Source organism: Equus caballus, chromosome 10, assembly GCF_041296265.1.
Source record: "Equus caballus isolate H_3958 breed thoroughbred chromosome 10, TB-T2T, whole genome shotgun sequence".
In the NCBI taxonomy this organism is placed as follows: Eukaryota; Metazoa; Chordata; class Mammalia; order Perissodactyla; family Equidae; genus Equus; species Equus caballus.
Window position 1 is genome coordinate 82,905,777 of NC_091693.1, and position 13,968 is coordinate 82,919,744.

Consider the following 13,968-nt stretch of genomic DNA (forward strand, 5'->3'; position numbering starts at 1 on the left):
TTTATATGGTAGATGGATCCTGGAAAATAAAAACCACGCAAAAAAATTTATGTGCAAAATAGACTTAAATAAGGCTGCAAATATAATGCAAGGTTTTTTTACCTACATAAATTGCCCAGTGGCCCATTCAGCCCTGCGTGGAGGACAATTTATGGTGTAGGACTGTCCCGTCCACTACAGGACAACTAGCACTCTGCCCTCACAGTACACCTGTGCCAGCAGTATCCCCCAATCACAGAGGAAGCCAAATGACATCCTACAAGTCTCATAAAAACCCTGTAAGGAGCTGTTCCAAACCTGATGAGAACCACACACCAGAAAGAAACCAACAAACAAAAAATTAGTAAGGAATTGTCATCTGAGCCTGGGGTGGCAGAAAAACCCCAGAAATTCTGTTGAGTTAAAGGATGAAATGGGGACTGGAAAAGATGAAATTTTGAGTCTGAAAGGAAACAGCTGAAGAGGGGTTTTAGCAGCTTTAAATAAATGTCTCGTGACTGAACTGAAAACCTTAATGTTAACCTTTCTATTGGTCACAGGCATTGCAGTGCAGCAAGGGCGCTTACTTTCTTCTGTCCTTTCTTTCCTGCCCCGGCAGCAGTCTATCAAGCAGTTTAGTCCCCTGGCTTGATTTGCAGTGTCCCAGGACCACCTTCCACCCTCTGGTAACATGTGGGCCCCCAGTCCTTTGGTACGGTCCTGTCTCCAACGTGGGCCACCTGGACACACAGGGCCGGCACAGCCCTGCCCAGGCCTTTCTCACGAGGTACGTATCCCCTGCCTTGGTAAAGTTCCTCGCTAGGCAGATTTCCCACAAATAATGCTTTCCATGTGTAAGGATTTTACAGATCACAAAGTGCTTTCATATCAATTACTTCCTTTAATTTAAAAGAAGTTCAGCTGGCAGATCAAGCTGAGAATGATCCCCTCTCAGAGGGAAGGACCGCTCGAGGCAAGGTCTTTTGCACCGAGGACCCTTTAAGGGCCTGTGCCGGGCCTTCTGTGGGGCGAGGGCCCGGGAGGGGGAGCGCGGGGGAGTGTCCTCTTTCTCCCCCCATCCTCCGTCGGCGGCCAAGCCAAAGCCACGGGGGCCTGTCTCCTCCTCTAACCCAGCAGCTGCTGCTCACTCAGCTCACAAGCCAGGGCCAGGGGCGAGGGCGCAGCGACTCCTCCGGCTCCCAAGAAGCGGATCCACTCGGAGCCACCGCGATGCCCGGAGCCGCCCGGCTCCTTCTGGTCCTGCTGCTCGGCGGGGGCCTCGGGGGCGGCCGGGCGCAGCGGCCGCAGCAGCAGCGGCAGCCACAGGCGCATCAGCAGAGAGGTACAGTCTAGGCACGGGCTCTAGATTACATCCTTTGCCGGGCTCGCGGCCCCTCGCCGGTCCCGTCCTCCTTCCCACAGTTGCCGGCCAGGGACCGCTTTCTTGCTTTGCCCTTGGGGAGTGCGCTTTGGGGCGAGAGGGGCTAAACTTGGTTCAAGTTCACTTTCAGCTCTTCGAGTACACCGTGTAGGGGAATTGCCTACCTCCTCCAAAGAACGTGAGGCGCTTTTCACGTTCATTCTTCTCTGAGAGGACTTGCTGTGACTACACACCCTGCAAATTGATTTCCGAAATCTTTCTAAGAGGCAAACTTTTAACCAATTGAAAATTTAATAAAAGTTTCTCCAAATCAGATTCCATCCCGACAGAGAAAAGTTCCCCAAGCTGTGGTCCATCTTGGAACGGTATGGAGGGCAGCTCACACATCTTTTTTAGTTAAAGGGACTTTGTTTCTCACTATTTGAAGAGGATTTGTAAGGCAGTGAAGTATGTATGTGGATATTTTCTTTTCTGGCAATGGCGCCTCCGGCCTCACCTTTTCTTTACCCACATCCTCTCTCAGATACCTTATTTTATTATAGTGAAATTTCTGCTGTTACTTAGATACAGATAAGGTTTCTGTGTTATCTGTATTTTAACTAAGACCGCAGTGACCAGATAGACGCTTCAGGGGACTTTGGAAAACAGTTGTACTTAGTGTAACTCAAATTATTCTCTTCAGAGTGCCTTGGTGTTTATATGCCCATCCTTTCAGAAACTTGGGAGTCTTTGAAGAGTTATTTTATGATCATGAATTTAAAGGAAGCACATGTGCAGCGTTTTAAAACATAATTTATAATGCATTATTTCACCAAACATTTCTGTAAGTGGGAGACCATCTATCAAAGTAAAAAAATATTTAACAAATATTTAAGGTCTGTTTTCAAATATCAAAGTATTTATCCTAAGAGTGCGAAATCTGGAGGTTAGCAGCTTTTGGAAGTTTTGATGAGGCTGAACCTGCCAAAGTTTTGAAATATACTTATCCCTCTTTTAGTTAACTGGAATAAAGCTGTGTCTAACAGTTTTGATAGTTTTTCTTTGATAATCAGGATTTCTAGCAGTACTATTTTATTTTAGAAGGAGTGAAAAAATACTCTAAGCTCCTTGCTACAATAATAACTCTGATTAAAATTCCTAGGATAAAAATGACCTTAAGTTCACCATATAACTTTTTTCTTCTATTTTTGCTTTTCCTTCTCGGAGAAGTAAAATGGGGTCAATGTGGCTTAATAGAATTTATGAGAGTGATTTTGAGAATATCTCTGGCAGCTGATTTTTAAAAATACTGCTTTTAAAGATTAACCTTGCTCAGTTATGTGATATGTTTTAAGAATACACAGTACTTTAAAACTGTTAGGCAGCTGGGAGTGAAGAGAAGCCAAGCTTACCAACCCTTCTGTTTACTTGGAGTGGGGCAGAAGCTCAAAGCATGCAGAGTAGGGATCAAGTGGGTTCCTGAGAATTTTTCCTAGCATGCTCTCCCTCCCCTTTCTGATAATTCCTCCTTCTCTCCCTTCTCCTCCTTCCCTCCTTTCCTTCCTCCTCCTCTCTTTTTTTGTTTGAAATAAAATTCACTCTGATTTCTATGGTCCAGGCACAAGTTGAGTTGAACGCAGAAGGGCGTTTATGCTGCCATTCTGTTGAAAGATCGCTTGAACATCATATACATGTACAATAAGGACTTCTGGGTGAAATAACTATAACATGGAATCTACTATAGACTGCTATATTCTGTATTCTAAAATCTATTATTGTATATTTTACGGATCATTTGCAACATGTTTAGAGACTGGCTCAAGGATATAATGGTTGAAACCTGTTCATATTAAAAGTGTATATAAAATGTATTTCATAATACCTTAAATTTGTATAGTGCTTTCTAATTTAAACATGCCTTATATAGATGAGCTTATTAGACCTTCAGCTATTATTCTTGGTGGACAAATTTCAAACCCTAAGGCTGGGAGTAGCTGTGACTTAAGTTCATGAACTCATAATAACTTAATTTTTAACAACTGAAAGTGCTTCTAGTAATGTTTATGCTAAAGTTCCCTTCTTATGGTACCCAGATTTCTTCCATTTATTTTTTTGAAGCTATACTTCCTTTTCAATGTTGTTCTGATAATGCAAGCTCTCAGTGAAGCTCATTGGATATGAGTTTGACTGAAGAGGTGTTTTCCTGGCTATCATCAGTTTTTGTCTTTTCACTTATACTAGCGTTGAGCTTCCTGGCCAAGCACTAATGGTTTGGCATGAGTGCTATTTTCCCTTATAGTATGGTGCCAATTTATTATGAATGTTGACATGAAGCAACCATTTTTAGATGTTGCAACTCAGTTAAAAACTAGCTTTTTGTTTGATTTTTTATTTTTTCTTAAAATTTTGTGTAGTTTCTATAGGATACTGAATGGTAGAATGAACAGCATTGATTCAGGAAGAATGATATTCCAAGGAAATTCTTTAACTAGATTTAACATTGATAAAATAGGAGAACGATGTGGTCAAAGTGTTTCTGCATTTCAGCAAGACAGTAGATAAAATCTTTTCCAGATATTCTCATGAATAATGTTTGGAAATGGAAATGTGATGGTAGGTAAATTGGAATTGATTGAAAATAGTTTCCAAAGACTATTGCATAGTGGATCAAGATCAATTGAGAAAGAAGTCTCTAGGAGTGTGACAGGGGTTTCCCTGTGTTCATTTGTCTTAGTAATGACTTGATGGAAAAACATAAAATCCAGTCTTATCAGAAGAGCAGGTGGTCCAAAGTGGATTCAGGTGGCTAAGCTGGTTAATAATAGATTCAGGAATTTTAAAGGTCTTTATAGCCTGGACCATGAGCAGAAGCTACACGGAGTTAGGTTTATTATTTGTATCCAGATGTTAAGTAATTTCATTTGCCCTCTTCTGAAAATTTATCATGTCCTTTATATGTTCAGGAATGAGTACAAAAATAGTATGAGAAAAGACAGTCTGAACTGAAGCAAGTTGAATATGAACAGAGAGTGTGACACAGTGACAGAAAAGTTAACTCACTTTTATAAAAAAACTCAGAAGCAGATGGGTTTGTTGGTTTAGGACACATTTGGGTGCCTCATTGACAAAGGGATAAAAATTCAGAGGAGGAAGAGCAGAATAGGAGTCTGAAAATATTTTCAGAGGAGGACTATTCCAAGTAAAGACTGTTAATTTGGAGAAAGGCAGACTTGGGAAATCATGAGATATCCTCGAATTTTTGGAAGGCTTGTTATTTGGAAGAGAGACTAAAATGTCCTTTCTGCAGCCTGAACTTGGATCCACAGAATATGACAAAGAGGAACTGTTGAGTTAAATAAAATAGGGGGGAGCCTCCTCCCTCTCCCTGCCCCTCCCCATTCTGAGCTGTTCAGAAATAACTGGGTTGTGTTGGAGCACGTAGCTTCTGGAAATGTCCACACAGTGGTCAGATGTACAACTTGTCAGGGATGATTTAGGATGGGCTGTTCTACAGAGAGGAAGTTACTCTGCAAGTCTCAGTCCTTTTCCGAGTCCCCAAGATTCTGGTGTTACATTCTATTGTTTCTTGGAGTGCACAATTCTTAAACATGTCAAGAAAATATTAAATGTGTATAAATGTGTTTTTAGATGCCTTCTGGGTTTTAAGATAAAACCATGTTTGAGACGATTCTCTCATATTTTTGGCAAGAATACTTAGAAGTTTCCACATCACTGTCAATTGCATGGTTCTAAAACATGTTGTGTTACAAAATGTGAGGACACCTTGTAAATTACCTGAGAACTTTTCAGGGGGTTTGTTGTGGCCGTGAACCTGGAATTAATTTTATTTGGTATTTTCTTTTGCTACATATGTAATTTGTTGGCGTGCTCACTACTCACTGACCTAATGGTTTAGTAAAAATGATTCATAACAGACAAAATGTATAGCTGAGAATAAGAACATATTCAATACTGACTATTACATTATAGATTAGTAGAATTGTTAAAGTGACAAATTTTATATTTTTTATCTCACATAGTGTATAAAAAGTGCTGGTCTATCTTATGCCTAAAAGTTTTCTATCCTAGGATTTCATGCTAAGTAATGAACTGAATCTATATCAGGAGTTGCTAAGGATTATGAAAATATTGCCCATGCTCTGCCAATGCTTCTTCATTCTCTTCAGTTACTCAAGCTCCTGAAATATGGGATAACTGTCATCTATACTGTAATAACTACACTTTTCACCTTCTTTATATGTAGTTATTTTAAAAGTCAAATGGGTATCCCAAAAGTTATAGCCAGGTATGACTGCTGTAAGAAAATCATGAGTCCGTATTTTATGGGAGAGATTTAGTAAAATAGGAAGAACAAATTCTGAAGGAGTAGGATTTGCAATTCTTAAATCTTTCAAATAAATTGCAATAGCTATGACTCAAAATTTTGCTTTTTGGTAGATTTCACATCTCCGTATTTTCTCAGTTCCTACTTATCTGAGGCAGATCATTGTCACTATTTTTCTATTCGTGTATTTAATAAATACTCATTATTCGTTGACAATGACTAATGTGCCGGACATTTCAACTTGGACCCCTGTGACTGAATCATTGTTCCTTCTTTTGATCCCATTAGATTTAGCAGTGAACTATAAAAAAAATTCTCTTAAACTTTATATGAGGTCTCATCTTCTTTCATAATGTGCTTTAGGATTACAGGACCACAATTCTGGGCCACAATGGAAGAGGAGGAATTGGGACCTAATAGGATCCAGAATAGGGAAAACTAACTTCAACCTAGTCTATACATAGCAAGATGCGTGGGGTGGCTGGCTGTCTAAGTTATGAGTCCAAAGAATGTATCAAATGCATGCTTGATTCCAGTCAGCATAACTATCCAGTAGGATTCTACCATGAGGGTGGAGCCTGGCTGGAAGAATTTCCAAGCAGGGTAATAAAAAAAATGATGACTCCAGGTCGTCTGTCTAGTTTGCAGTATGTCCTTATTTAGCAGCTGGAGACTGTGTAAAAAGATGAGGAAGAAAATGTTGTCAATGGCCAAACAATTTGTTTAGCTTCTAATCCAGAAGATTAGGATTTAGGATTTGTGTATAGTCACAACTCTGAAATGGGTAGCTAAGTGAGAAATTAGGCAGAAGCCTACTTGCAGTGAATGAGAAAACGAGGGAGAGAGTAAAGCCAACCTTAGATTGGCACATGTTCTCAAGACTCATACTGGGCTCAGTGTATACCAGGCAGACAGAAAGAAGACTAATTCTGGGCTGTGCCAATTGGTCGACTGCGTTCCAAGGTCAGAATTTGTGCAGGAAGTCGGTGGGGTTGGGCCTATGTGTATTGGAATGTAGTTAATGAATGAATGTGTTCAGTGAGTAAAACAGACAAAAAAAAAACAAACCCCTGCTCATGTCGAGCTTATTTTGCAGTTGAGAAGACAGAAATGTAATGAATAAGTAATGAACAAGTAACGTAATGGATACCTATATTGTACAGAATGTAGAGGGTGATGAGATTCCTGAACAAATACAGCAAGGTAAGAGAGTCAGGAGTTCTAGGAGTGGAGGGAGGTTGGTGCCACTTTAAATAGAGTGATGAAGGCCGACCTCATTGAGAAGGTTACACTTGAGCAAACACTTGAAGGTGATGTGGGAGCGATTCATACAGACATCAGGTGGAAGACAACTCTCAGCCCAGGGAACAGGCTTATGAAAAGGCACAGTGAGAAGGATCAGAGAAGTAATGGGAGGCTGGGTAATGTAAAGATTTTGCCTTTTAGTTTGAGTGAGATGGGTGGAATTGGAGAGTTTTGAGCAGAGTTAAATGAATGAATGAAATAATAGTTAATATTTCTTTTCTCAAGCAGGCTTGAATCCATTGGACTGGACCAACGGTCCAAGTGTATAATTATTATAGATTCATCTCCTGCCCAAAACCTCCCATTCATAGAGCATGTTTAAGTGACTCCATTCCAGAGGATTCCATCTCAAGAACCTTATTATTGGGAAGCTCAGATGCATCTTTGTAAAACTTTTTTTTTTCCTTTTGGCATCTCAATCCTATTTCACAATTAAAAGAATATCAACACCTCAAAAAAACTCAAGTGCAGGAAACTTCTATATTTTCTTTTGTTTTGCCCCAGTGTTCTTAGAAATATGCCATAGGTTTCTTAGAGTTATTTTAACTAATGTGCATGTTAAAACAAAAATAAGTTATTCACAATCCCGCGTGGATACATGTGTACCTTGGAGTTCTCTTTTTATTATTCGTTTCGATATCAGAGCTAAAGTTTAGATACTATTGTTAAAAATGACACAATGATGTATTGATCTGATGACTTCTTTTAGGAAATGAACTTTGAAATGTTACCTAGTTTTACAATCAGAAACTTATTCTATGGGCTGTTTCGATTTTTATAACTTCTTTAAGGATCACTGTAAGTCTTGCAGTAACCTTTGGAGTAAAGTAATGCAATTTTGTCCTGACTAAATTCAATCATTTAGAACAAATTTAGGTGAAGAAAATTGCATAGCTTCTCTTTCTCTCTTTCTTTCTTTCTTTTCTTTCTCTTTTTCTCTTTCTCTCTCTCTCCTTCGTTCCTTCCCTCCCTCCCTTTCTCCTTTCCTTCCTTTTTTTTCCCTTTTGTATCCTGCTTGTGAATAAAATATGGTTTTCAAAGAGATGATTCTAGCAAATGTAACTTTTAAGAGTATATGTAAGGCAAAACTTCACTTAAATCTTTCTTCTTATTAAAAGCCACAGATAATTACTGTCTAAAGATAGCTTTGAGGCATAATCTAAATTTACACGATGAGTTAAAGCTAGCCGTTTGCTTGTCAAAGATGTACAATATGGGTAAAAAAAAAAAACCCAGCTTTTTTGCAGTCATTTTGAATGTGGGTTTTAACAAGGGAGCTTTAGACTACTTGGCTTTTATTTGGACACGTGACATTTAGAAAAAGATCATAGAGGACAGTCTATTAGTGGGTTATTACTCATAGCACTGGCTTCCTGTGACAGGCCTAATCTAGTTCAAACAGCAAGTTAATCTATGCAAATTCTGCGTGATGAAGACCTGAGTTACTGTTTGGTGCCTGGAACTTAAGAAGGGCACCTTGTGCAAAGTTAGTGATGTCTTTCCATGTACGGTCCTTTTAGCCGGCCACTGGGCTGTGCACCTGCCCAAGGCTCTTCATTTTAGCTGCATCTTGAGTGCCAGATGCTTTAGATTGGTTTAATAGTATCTAGCACATTGTGAACATTTGCATGTTTATTTACATTGTAGAGCTGTTTAGTAGATTAATTTAATTATCCTCATTTTATAGAAGGAAAATAGATGCCTAGCAACTTGGCAAGGACAAACTCAAATTGCAATGCTAGTTTTAGAATTAGAAGTTAGAATATGTTCTTGCTCCTGATTTTATAGATGCTAAGTTGTCATCTCCTTTGGAGTTTTAGATCCTACCTTATCTTTTATAAAATACCTTGGAAAAAAATCATATATCCATTTCTGAGTTATGTTAGTAGTCTAATTTGAAACAGGAGATTCACTAGATATTATGGAAGAATAAGAAATAATATGTATAGTCTTGAGGGGTCTTTTTCGTTTAAACATACACACACACAGAAATAAAACTATGCAGAAGTATACGTACACATATGACTTAAAACTATGCATAAATTCAAAAGTATTCATCAAATTTTAGGCTTTAAATTCTTAGGATTTGGATTACTGGATGCTGAACTATAAGAAAGTATTAATTGACTATTGGCTTGTCTAAAGTCAACTTATAGAATCTACTTCAGCAGACTAGAAACATAATGATGTTTATTATGTAATGAATTATTTAAAAAATAGTCAATGTATATGTCAGCGAATGACAAGAGCACGAACCAAGTGGATACACCTAAGAATCAGAGCAGGGTTACTCTGAAAATTCCTTCTGAAAAAATGTAGACCACGAGCATCTTCATAAGAGGATTCAAAGAGTTCCAACTGAAGTTGAACTTCTCATTGAAGACAGAAAATTTTGCAAACCTTCTAGATTTTGAGAGTATGTATATATGGATGGGTGGATGACATCAGTGTGTATGTGTGTTGTATGTGTGTATGTATCATTTATAGTTTAGCACTCTCAGTACCTAATTAACTTATTTATCATATTGCTATTTGATTTGTTTTCTTAAATCATTAGATTTTCAATTTTATCAAAAAATCCAGGATAAGAGCATCTTATTCTAAGAACTTATAAAACTCTCTTATAAGAATATATAAAACAATGAATATATAAAACAATGAACCTAAAAATTGAATTTACAGAAAAGCCTAGTTGCCTTGATAAATAATTACGGACCGCAGAATAAATTGTAAATGAGATCATTATATTTTTCATTCTGGTGGCTGCACCATTAAAACCCTAAAATGTAATCTCTTTTAAGTTGTTTGTAACATATAAGGTCCTATTCTAAAGGGGAAATAGGGCTAGTGGAGTTCGCTGCATCAAATATATTTTTTCAAAAGTCTATATAGCCACCACGATTTCCTGGCTTATTGCCTGCCATGCCTTTTTCAGTTACTGAATGAGACTGAAATTATGAAAGAGAGCATGAAGTAGTGCAATTGTCATTTCAGGGAGCTCCTTTATCTCACTGGTTTGTCATGAGTATATAAAACAATGAATATAAAACATGGAGCATCTATTAGTGCTTCAATAAATGTGAATTTTCAAAATGCCTCAAGAAAAATGAATTAAGTCTAAAAACTGTCTTGGTGCCAAGAGATTCTTTGGTTTAAAGCAACACTTTTCCTCTAATGCTGTGGATTACCAACTCAGCTGAGGCTGTTGATGAAGGAATTTACTCATATCCTTGAAAACACAAATGTGTAAATTCAGTTTTAGTTGGAATTTGTGTTGTAGTATTTCGCTATTCTGAACTTCATAGCTTATCCTGCAAAAAATACTCTTGTTAACGTATGTCTCCTTATACCTTCAATTTCCATACACATTCCTCTGCTTTGGAGATAACCTTGAATAGTAGAAAAGGTATAGACTTGAGGATGGTTAGAATTGATTCATAGCCAGGTTACCACTTCTTTTACTGAGCAAAAACCTGAGTCAACAGAGTTTAAATTTCCCATGAGTAAAATAAAATTGTTAGGTAATATATGTGAAAATAGTTGGCAGCTAATCAGTAAATATTAACTCTTTTCTTTTTTCTCCTTTATTGTTTGATCACATAGCTCAGAAATGACGTTTGCATATGTGAATATATATATATATTTTTTTTGCTTAACAAGAGCAAAACATTCCAAAAGTTTCTTTGAGTAGACCCTAAGAGATTATAGATGGCAAACTATTTATGCCACTGCAGAGAGACTGAAGAATTTTCTGAAGGTCACACAACGTCGGTAACAGAGATAGGAAGAAACACAAGGTCCTATAATTAGCTAGTAGTTATGTTAGTAGCTCAGTGTGAGAAGTGGTTTAAACAGGCAACAGGATGGAAATTTTAGCAATACTTTGTGGCTATTTATGTTTCATAGATGATAGAATACACTTTTTTTTTCTTCTAGGAATCCCTCATTTTTGGACATGTGTTTACTTGAGATTGATAATTTTTTAAGAACTCTTTTAACATATGTAATGTGTCAGAAAAATATATAGCATATAGTAAGTGTTCCTTAAAGATTATTATTTTCAGCCTATGAAGTACATGTCCTCACTGCTATCTGTTTGGGGACAGATGACAATTCAGCATGTTTGACACAATGGAGGTTAATTTCAGGACAGTCTTCAGTGGAAATTCTAATTGGATTGTAGAAAAGCTCTCAATATAAACTCTGTTTATTTGGACTTTCTCTAATCACTGAGGTGAAAAAATAGTCTTGGGACACATTATTTAATGCCAACCTGGATAGGGAGAATTTTTAGTGTGTCTACCTGTGTATTAAATCTAATGGTAAATTTCTAGAAAGGCAAAACCAAAACTACCTCAGCAAATCATATAATCCCCAAAATATCTCCACAGAAACCTGTTTTTCTAAACTTGGAAACATCAGATTTTGAAAATGTTTCAGGCAAAATACTTCCTATAGGCTCTTTTACCATTCGAAAAGTTGCAATCATGCTTAATACATAATATACAACTCTTCAGTTTTTCATTCTGGTATTAGAAAAGTCGCTGGACTTATAATTGGAACACCAAAATGCAAGTTTTTCCTCCAGTTCTTTTTAAAGATGTGATGCTAAACAACCGAGAAGTCGTTAAACTATTCTCAAACTGAATTTTCCCTCTAAAAAAATTGACAGTATAATGTTGAAGTCTATCTTATGGGGTTGTTATAAGGCTTAAATAAAATGTGACATGCAAATAATATTATTAATAATACTATTCATTATTATCATAAATGATACTTTGGTCAAAGGTTGGGTTTGGTCAAAGACATTTTTGGTTTATAAACTTTTGCTTCACCCCATTCTTTGATTTTTTTTTTCTTCCTCCAGTGGCTGTTAATACAGTTAGTTCTTCTGTATTGAGAACCATGGGATATCCTCCTTCCATTTTTGGTGTGCGCCATATACTTCCCAGTAACACAGAAAAAGTTAAGTGGCGTGGAAGGGAAATACTTTACAATGCATAGCCTATCTTTATTGGTTTTGCAGATAGTTATGGATACACTTTATATTTAGACAATGATATATTTAAAAAGTCTTCAAAATACTTTTTTATTTCTCTTTATTATCTTCCTCAAGCTTGTACAAAATATCTTTCACTCAACTTTCAAGGACTAATTTTATCCATAGAGTTCCTGGCATGGTGCTACTTAAGATGTGCTGAGAAAGCAACACTATCCTAAAGTTCCTTACCCATCTAGTCTAAAATTTTATCTTTAAGTATTAATTCCTTTGGACTATGTGTTGTGCTCTCAGGCCATTTTCCAGCTTCTAGGAGATCCATACATTTTTGTTTTAAATTAACACATGACCGTGTTCAGACGCTCTGAACATAATTCCATGGATTAGGTCAAAATTGGTTCATGTATGTGACGAATCTGTACGGTTTATGATTTTCAATTATGTAATAAGTTGAAAAACCAGTCCAATCATATTTAAGACAAACTTCAAGAGCTGTTGCTATTGCAGAAAGCTGGAACGACATTTAATCAACTAGTTTCTCTTCCAGCATCTTCAACTGTGTAGCAGTTAGAAATTAATAAGGTAGGTTTCAAAATGATAGGATTTTTTTGTCTTTTGTTTTTATCTACTGCTCTATCTCAGTCTCTAGTCTGGCATGTGGTAGGCACTCAATAAAAACCTGTAAAATGAATGAAGAAGCCACTCTTTTTGGACAGACCAAAAGGATTTCTTTAAAAAAAATTTTACATGTACTTTTTTTCCTAATATTTTTATAGTCTAAATAAATCTTTTTGTAAGATGTAAATTTCCACAAATCCTGAAACACAGTGTGCACAGATACAAGGTATTGTTGTCAGTACCACTTGGGTGATAAATAAGATAGTTTAGAAGTTTTTGAGATTTTTTTTTTTTCCTTAAGGATATTCCAGGAAGAGCTGAGCAATTTTTGAGCTTTGGATGAGTGATGTGTATTTCTTGAGTTAATCAGAACTTTTCTATATGTGAGGCCTTTTGGGTGAGAATTATAAGACTTAAAATTAAAATGCCCATTTCAGATGAAAGTTCTAGTGATAAAATATAGATAACTTATGTAGAGTGACTTGATTGGCATCTGTTTCCACTTTTCTTTGTTTCTTCTTAGATGCCACAGAAGTCTTTTTTTATTTCAGAAAAAAAAAAGCTTTAAAAAACTATTCCCTAGGCCTCCACAGTATATCAAATAAATGCATGTACTGTGCCCTTGGAGGTGGTCTCTTTCTTGGAGTTGTTAGCAATCAAAATGGTGACATATGTAGAATTAATAAAAGAGATTTGTAGTCCAAGACACATGGTACCTGCATTCTTTTCCTTATTTTATGAATGGAACTCTGATGTAAGGCCAGGCAAAGCTGATTTTGTGTGGTGACCACTTTCTCTTAATTGCATAGCACAGAGCCTGGCACATAGAAGGGTCACAATAAGTACTGAATGATGGAATTATAGAGAAAGGAGAGCTAACTTTTAGAAAGAACACGTGCTTATGGGTATTGAAAAAATAAGGTGATAGTTAAGAATATGATGCAATCAGAAGTAGGCAGTTAAAATTTCTACTCAAGTGCAGAAAAGGGAGCCAAAGATAGAATTTACTAGCACATAAAGGAAAGGTGCAGACCATGGAATGCTTAAAGACGACCAATTAAATATTTAAATATTTAGTTAAATATTTAAATGTAAGTGATGCTTCTAGGAGCTTACCAGCTATCATTTTAAATATATCACAGAAATTAATATTCAAGGCTCCTCATCAATTTCCTTCTTAACTCCTCCACACTTTCTAAGCTCATCACTTGAAAAGGATTCCGGCTTTACTTTGTTTGCAAATTAATCTCTTTTCCCCCACTTTTTGCACAAGAAAATTCTCCCCATCCGTGCCTTTACTAAGCTGTTTAAGTCATGAAGAAACCTTCCTTTCCTCAGCACACCCTACTTTTGAAGATCCTA

At 36.9% G+C, this 13,968-nt stretch overlaps 1 protein-coding gene across 3 annotated transcripts in view; it reads left to right on the forward strand.

The window, feature by feature from the left end:
* Positions 1 to 316: 316 nt before the first annotated feature.
* LAMA2 (laminin subunit alpha 2) overlaps positions 317 to 13,968 on the forward strand; it is a 541,014-nt gene continuing 527,362 nt past the window's right edge. For all 3 annotated transcript variants that reach the window (XM_014734836.3, XM_070223794.1, XM_070223795.1), the window contains exon 1: positions 317 to 1,321. In XM_014734836.3, the coding sequence (XP_014590322.1) occupies positions 1,210 to 1,321 (112 nt within the window). In that variant the 5' untranslated portion in view covers positions 317 to 1,209. The remainder of the gene's footprint in view (positions 1,322 to 13,968) is intronic.